At 49.3% G+C, this 7,500-nt stretch overlaps 1 protein-coding gene across 10 annotated transcripts in view; it reads right to left on the reverse strand.

Moving 5' to 3' along the window:
* Positions 1-7,500, reverse strand: part of LOC118310878 (disco-interacting protein 2 homolog C) — a 106,028-nt gene that overhangs the window by 7,761 nt on the left and 90,767 nt on the right. For 7 of the 10 annotated variants that reach the window (XM_047331949.1, XM_035634200.2, XM_035634199.2 and 4 more), the window contains 9 exons: positions 6,566-6,646; positions 5,710-5,833; positions 5,110-5,231; positions 4,700-4,811; positions 3,521-3,630; positions 2,989-3,119; positions 2,673-2,841; positions 2,407-2,577; positions 210-239 (listed from right to left, as the gene is read on the reverse strand). In XM_047331949.1, the coding sequence (XP_047187905.1) occupies positions 210-239; positions 2,407-2,577; positions 2,673-2,841; positions 2,989-3,119; positions 3,521-3,630; positions 4,700-4,811; positions 5,110-5,231; positions 5,710-5,833; positions 6,566-6,646 (1,050 nt within the window). The remainder of the gene's footprint in view (positions 1-209; positions 240-2,406; positions 2,578-2,672; positions 2,842-2,988; positions 3,120-3,520; positions 3,631-4,699; positions 4,812-5,109; positions 5,232-5,709; positions 5,834-6,565; positions 6,647-7,500) is intronic. The other 3 variants (XM_047331948.1, XM_035634202.2, XM_035634201.2) reach the window with 1 other exon arrangement.

Consider the following 7,500-nt stretch of genomic DNA (forward strand, 5'->3'; position numbering starts at 1 on the left):
AACCACCGGATGCATCTTAATTTATGATGAAAAGATGCATCATCCCCCCACCTTCCGTTTTTTTATTTGAGTTTTTTTAATGAATATTTTTCTCCCAATTGTCCTCAACTTTCAACCTGAAGCCAGCTGACGAGTGATGTGCTGACAAGCAGGGGTGTGGTGGTGGTGGCTGGGGCGGGGGTGGGGGGCGTGGGGGGGTTGTTCCGTACCTGGTCAGCAGGTTTTCCCAGCCTGTGAGGCTACAGCAGCAAAGAGGGGGCGGGGCAAGGGGCGCAGGAGGGCGGAGACAAACCAAGTGTGAGATATGTGGGCGGGGTTATGCATCAAACAAGGAAGGAGGAGGAAGAGGGAGGGAAACAAAAAAAAACACGTCAAGATGGGAAAAAAAATCAAACAAACAAAATGAACATTTAGACAAAAAGATGTTAGTTAGGTCGAATTCAGGTTTCAACGTTTCAGAGAGTCGTGCAGTTAAACATCTGAAATACAATCTCGGAGCTGACTGTCCCATCACTGTCCCATCACTGTCCCATCCCTGTCCCATCACTGTCCCATCACTGTTCCAACACTGTCCCATCACTGTTCCATCACTGTCCCACCACTGTCCCAACACTGTCCCATCACTGTCCCATCCCTGTCCCATCCCTGTCCCACCACTGTCCCATCACTGTCCCATCACTGTCCCATCACTGTTCCATCACTGTCCCACCACTGTCCCAACACTGTCCCACAACTGTCCCATCACTGTCCCATCACTGTCCCAACACTGTCCCATCACTGAACACTGTCCCATCCCTGTCCCATCACTGTCTCATCACTGTCCCATCACTGAACACTGTCCCATCCCTGTCCCATCACTGAACACTGTCCCATCACTGTCCCATCACTGTGCCAACACGGTCCCATCACTGTGCCAACACTGTCCCATCACTGTCCCAACACTGTCCCATCCCTGTCCCATCACTGTGCCAACACTGTCCCATCACTGTCCCACCACTGTCCCATCACTGAACACTGTCCCATCCCTGTCCCATCCTTGTCCCACCACTGTCCCATCACTGAACACTGTCCCATCCCTGTCCCATCCCTGTACCATCACTGAACACTGTCCCATCCCTGTCCCAACACTGTCCCATCACTGTCCCATCACTGTCCCACCACTGTCCCAACACTGTCCCATCACTGTCCCACCACTGTCCCATCACTGTCCCAACACTGTCCCATCACTGTCCCACCACTGTCCCAACACTGTCCCATCACTGAACACTGTCCCATCCCTGTCCCATCACTGTCCCATCACTGAACACTGTCCCATCCCTGTCCCAACACTGTCCCATCACTGAACACTGTCCCATCACTGTCCCATCACTGTCCCATCACTGTGCCAACACTGTCCCATCACTGTCCCATCCCTGTCCCACCACTGTCCCAACACTGTCCCACCACTGTCCCATCACTGAACACTGTCCCATCCCTGTCCCATCACTGAACACTTTCCCATCCCTGTACCATCACTGAACACTGTCCCATCCCTGTACCATCACTGAACACTGTCCCATCCCTGTCCCATCCCTGTCCCAACACTGTCCCATCACTGAACACTGTCCTAACACTGTCCCATCACTGTCCCATCACTGTCCCACCACTGTCCCATCACTGTCCCACCACTGTCCCAACACTGTCCCATCACTGTCCCAACACTGTCCCATCACTGTCCCATCAACATTTGAATTGAACAGAAACTCGAACAATAACTTGAATGGAATAATCCAGAGCAGATGACTTTTATTCTACAGTAAAAAAAAATATATATATATAATATAATATAATATAATATAATATGAATACATAAAACTAAAAGACTTGTGAGTGTCACAGTTAAATATTCTGGTTCTGTGGCCTCGGCGGAACCTGCAGGATGTGGGAACACATGCAAAGGTTTGTTTTCTGTGAACGTCAGAAAAAAGGGCACGCAAATTATTCCCACCGTCCCTGAAGGCAGCAATTCATCAGCCGACACTTCGCTCAGAGTGCTCGTCCGTCGCCAGCGTTCGTCACCTCGAGGAAAATGATGGTGCTGATCAGGAGGTTATGTTTTCACCCCCGGTCCCTTTTGGTTTTTTGGTTGTTTGTCGTTGGGATTACGCAAAAAAACCCTACAGGGCGGATTCCCACGGAACTCGCTGGGAGGGTGGGACACGGGTCAAGAAAGAACCCGTCAAATTTTGGTGCGGATTAAAAAAGAAAATACTGATGTTTTTTTGTTTCTTGTTTGAAGCAAAACCTGCTTGTACCTCCGGGACAAAGACGGAGTAGGTCGCCACTCCTTGGCTAACGCGCAGCGAAGCGGAGCTGCCGCCGTCCTGAACGGACCGGAGCTAACGTGCTTGTTTGCGGAGAACTGACCTGCAGGCAGATGGCCAGGTTGACCCTGCAGCCGAAGGACGTGCTGACGGCGCGGGGGTGGAGTCCCAGGTCCTTGAAGAGTTTGGAGAAGGACTGCGTCAGGGCCGTCCGGGGACGCTCCTCCGCCACGACCACGCAGGTCCTCACGCGGGACAAGTCCAGGCCTCGAGACTGGAGGGGGACGGGACGAACGGGAGGGATGAGAACGCCGCGGGGCCGATACAGGTTTCCCGACCTTGGCAACGATGCCGCCCCCACTACTGTACCTTCAGCGCGTCGGTCTGCAGGCCCAGGCCTTTGGTGCACAGCTCCATGACGCTGTAGGAGCAGAAGGTGTCGCGGACCTTGTACTGGCTGACGGCCGACAGCCAGAGGGCCGGGTTGGCCTCCAGCTCGGACGGAGGGATGAGGATGGACTGGTGACCTGAGTACACACTGCACAGGGGAGCTGGACTTCAGAGCCAGTCAGACTCCGACTGGACGGAGTTCTCACACTCCCGCTCTCGCCCAATTTCATTTTGAATTGCCTGTGTGTGTGTGTGTGTGTGTGTGTGTGTGTGTGTGTGTGTGTGTGTGTCTGACCTGCAAAGGCACCAGAGGACGAAGCCCAGGCCGCAGTAGGGGTCGAGGCAGATGGCGACCTCTCTGGACGGGTAGAGCTCACCCTGCAGCTTGATGGAGCGGCAGAAGGCACTGGTGGCTGTGTGAGACATCTGTGGCAGAGCGACAAGCATCACACACACACACACACACACACACACACACACACACACGCTTTTCTTTTCTTTTCATACATTTTGTCATGAGTAACTTTTTTACGATGAAATTCTATTTTAAAAAATAAAATAAAAAATTTTGGGGGGGGTGGGCAGGTGTAAAGAAACTGCCATTTGTAACTAATCTAAATACCTATATATATATCTATATATATAGATATATATAGACATGTATTTCAAGATGTTTAACCAGTGAAAATGAGCGACTGTTGTTGTTATTTGTCAAAATTGTAAAAGTGTGAAAATGTCACGGTTGAGGGCAAAGAAAAGCTGACTCAGTGTGTGTGTGTGTGTGTGTGTGTGTGTGTGTGTGTGTGTGTGTGTGTGTTTGTGTCCACCTTGACTCCAGCGAGCATGCCCGTGGTGGAGACGCTGAAGTCCAGGTAGGCCAGCGTGTCGGGGTCGGACGGTTTATAGAGCAGAGGAGGTTTCTTCTTTGGCAAATCGTCTGGAGAGTAGAATCAACGTCATCACATCAGAGTGGTGACAGCAAAGTAAAAAAATATATATATGTATTTATTTATTTATTTTTACTTCCAGGAATTAAAGAAATATCTTTTTCTGTAACACTCTCGGAAAAAGATATTTCTTTAATTCCTGGAAGTCAAAAATAAATAAATAAATACATACACACATATATATATATATATATTTTTTTTAACTTTGAACTGATTTCAGTGAATAATTCATGGATCTTGATGAAAAGAATCAGACATATTTACAGTGCTGATATCTATGATCCAAAATAAAAACCTGGATCCAGAAGTGTTCGATCGACATTGTCGTTGTCTGTTGTTCTGTTTTTTTTGGTTCTTCCCACAGATCGACAACTTGAGCTTCACTTGTTTGATCCTTCTGAGTTTCTGTGAGTGGAATTCTCTTGTTCACAAAAGGTCTCTTTAAAAAAAACTGGGACACAAACTTGACGTAGAAAGTGCAACGCAACATTTTGAAAATGCGCAGTCAGTTAGAGGCGTGTGTGTGTGTGTGTGTGTGTGTGTGTGTGTGTGTGAACCTGTGTGTGTGTGTGTGTGTGTGTGTGTGTGTTTGTGAACCTGTGTGTCTGTGTGTGTGTGTGTGTGTGTGTGTGTGAACCTGTGTGTGTGTGTGTGCGTGTGTGTGCTTGTGAACCTGTGTGTGTGTGTGTGTGTGTGTGTGTGTGTGTGTTTGTGTGTGTGTGTGTGTGTTTGTGTGAGAACCTGTGTGTGTGTGTGTGTGTTTGTGAACCTGTGTGTGTGTTTGTGAACCTGTGTGTCTGTGTGTTTGTGTGTGTGTGTGTGTGTGTGTGTGTGTGTGAACCTGTGTGTGTGTGTGTGTGTGTGTGTTGGTGTGTGTTTGTGTGTGTGTGTGTGTTTGTTTGTGTGTGTGTGTGTGTGTGTGTGTGTGTGTGTGTGTGTGTGTGTGTGTGTGTTGGTGTGTGTTTGTGTGTGTGTGTGTGTTTGTGTGTGTGTGTGTGTGTTTGTGTGTGTGTGTGTGTGTGTGTGTGTGTGTGTTTGTGTGTGCGTGTGTGTGTGTACCTGTGTCGAGGACGGGCGGCCAGGTGCGGACGTCCACGGCGGCCGAAGCTTCCTTCGACCTCAGCAGCTTAGAGATGAGCTGTGTGGTCATGACGCACACCGACCGGCTCACCTGCGTCAGACAACAGACTGACGTTACATTATGTTGTGTCACCACACCGTGGCGCCCCTCACAAATACATCACACTTTAAAATGGGGGGAGACGACAACACCAACAACAATAAACAGGACATTAACTTCATGATGTCAAGAAAAATATCCTCAACTTCAAACCACACAGAGTTTTGGCGACCACACGAGACGCTGACGATCAATCGTATATTTGCTGACAACAATATCAGAACAACTTTGACTGATAACGTTCCTGGAGCTGAGAAGAGAACTCGTCGTCGACGGTGTCGGTCTTTACCTCCACGATCATCTTGACGGTGGGCAGCGTGGTGGCGATGTTCTGCAGGTGAGGCGGTCGCACCGTGATCGGCACGCAGCCGGCGTACAGGCAGCCGTAAAACGCCACGATGAGGTCGATGCCTGAAGGACGAGGAGGAGGAGGAGGGAGGAAGAGTGAGGCAACAGGGAGGCACAAGAAGTCGTCTAAAGACGTAAATTGGAGTTTGTGGCGTTCGTGTCGCGGAGCCTCGTAACGAGGTCCCCGCCCCTACACACCAGCAGGACCAATGACGTCTCAGCCCCGTTCTTACAGCATCAAATAAGTCATTAAAAACCAAACTGATCAGAAACATAAACACTTGAATCAGTGAGATAAGAACGACCTCACGTCGGAAATAATGAATGGAACGTTTCTTTTGTTTGTCCCAGTTGCAAACACAGAGGAGGCGGGGCTTATGAAATGTACTGAAGCCTGCCACCAGGGGGCGATACAGATAAGCTCTCAGTCAGGCCACACCCCCCGCGCTCCCACCGGTGACGTCACGGTCGGCCGTCCATCTTTGTTTTTACAGTGTGTGGTTCAGCGTCAGCGTTCCTGATCCGAGGTCAGAGTTCATACCTGGAGGGTAGACCAGCGCCACGTGGTCCCCGTCCTGCAGGTGGCCCCGCTCGGCCAGCATGGCGGCGATCTTCTCCGCTCGCTTGTGCATCTGGACACAAGTGAGGGAGCTGGCTATCGTACCCTGGAGGAGGTCACACACACACACACACACACACACACACAAAATGAGACTGACACATTCAATCAGCAGTGTGCGTCAGCAGACGTCAGGTCGTATTTTCTGCGGCGGCATCTCGGTGCTGAACAGCTGTAAACCAAACCGGCGAATCACATTGCGATTATGCAAAACTAACGTAGCCGTCACACATTGGGGTTCACACACACACACACACACACACACACACACACACACACACACACACACACACACACACACACACACACACACACACACACACACACACACACACACACACACACACACACACACACACACACACAGCATCATAACAGTGAATTCTATTCATTTTCAAACCCGTCTCAGAAAACAACATTCTGCCACGCTCACATCGATTTCGTGAATGTGATGTATTAATAGTCTCTTTCACTTCACATGACAATTTCAACAAAAGTGTTTGGTCAGCGCGGGCGCAGCGTTTAAAAAATATAAAAACACACTTATATAAAAAGCAAATGTTGCCATGTGAGAAAGGGGAATGAAAAAATGTAGAATTAAATATTAGGGTGTTTGATGAACGGTCATTTCTCAAGTCAGAAACAATCCACAGGGAAACTGTGGTTTCTACTTATGGTCTTTTGGTGCTATCATATATAATGGAACGACACGTGTGTGTTTGTGTGTGTGTGTGTGTGTGTGTGTGTGTGTGTGTGTGTGTGTGTGTGTTGGTCGTACTCTGGAGTTGAGCAGCGTGTACAGGACGTGGTCCGGCGTGGTCTGGGCTCGCCACTGTAACACCTCCGACAGGAAGAGGAACTGGAAGACACAGGCGGCAAAACAGGAACAGTGAGACTGGATGGTGTCACACACACACACACACACACACACACACACACACACACACACACACACACACACACACCTTGAACACATAGATACGGCCACAGAGCTGCTGTTTATCCAGAAATGATAATTGTCACCGTGCATCTCATAATCATGTGTGTTTGTTGACATGATGGTCGGAATCAATCAGGGCAGAAAAGCCCAAACTTGGACACTTTGACTGTTGCCATGGTAACTGACGTTCCAAATGACTTATTATGTCATAATAATAATTGTAGTAGTAATCCAACTTTATTCATTGTGCCTCCACATTATTCATGAGTTATTCCTCAGACATGGGAGTTTTGCGTGTCACATGACGCAGACACGTGTGGCAGCACTGACACGGGGACAGCGCCACGCGACCACGAGACGAGACCACAAGTGGCATCAATTCCAGATTTTGCGAAAAGGCGACAGACGGAAAAGTCGGGGGCAAATCTTACAACAGAGCATCGAGGACCAACGATTAGATTATTTTGTTGTTGTTTTGTTTGGTCCTGCTAACATGGAGGGGGCGGGGCTTACCACCTACACTGCAGCCAGCCACCAGGGGGCGATCCCGATGTTTTGGCTTCACTTTTTGGGAGCCGTCGTGTCGTCCGTCTCTTGATGTACCGTGTGTGGTGCGACCTGCATGCCAACATCCCTGAATCCCCTCCCAGTGAACCGTGAATGAACTGTTGATCCTCCAGCGCCATCACCTGGTCTAAACGTCCACCACGTTGTTTAAAATACGAAAATACCTGGTCACATCCCCTCGCCGGCCTCATCTGTGCGAATTATCA

This window comes from Scophthalmus maximus, chromosome 5 (assembly GCF_022379125.1).
Source record: "Scophthalmus maximus strain ysfricsl-2021 chromosome 5, ASM2237912v1, whole genome shotgun sequence".
Lineage (NCBI taxonomy): Eukaryota > Metazoa > Chordata > Actinopteri > Pleuronectiformes > Scophthalmidae > Scophthalmus > Scophthalmus maximus.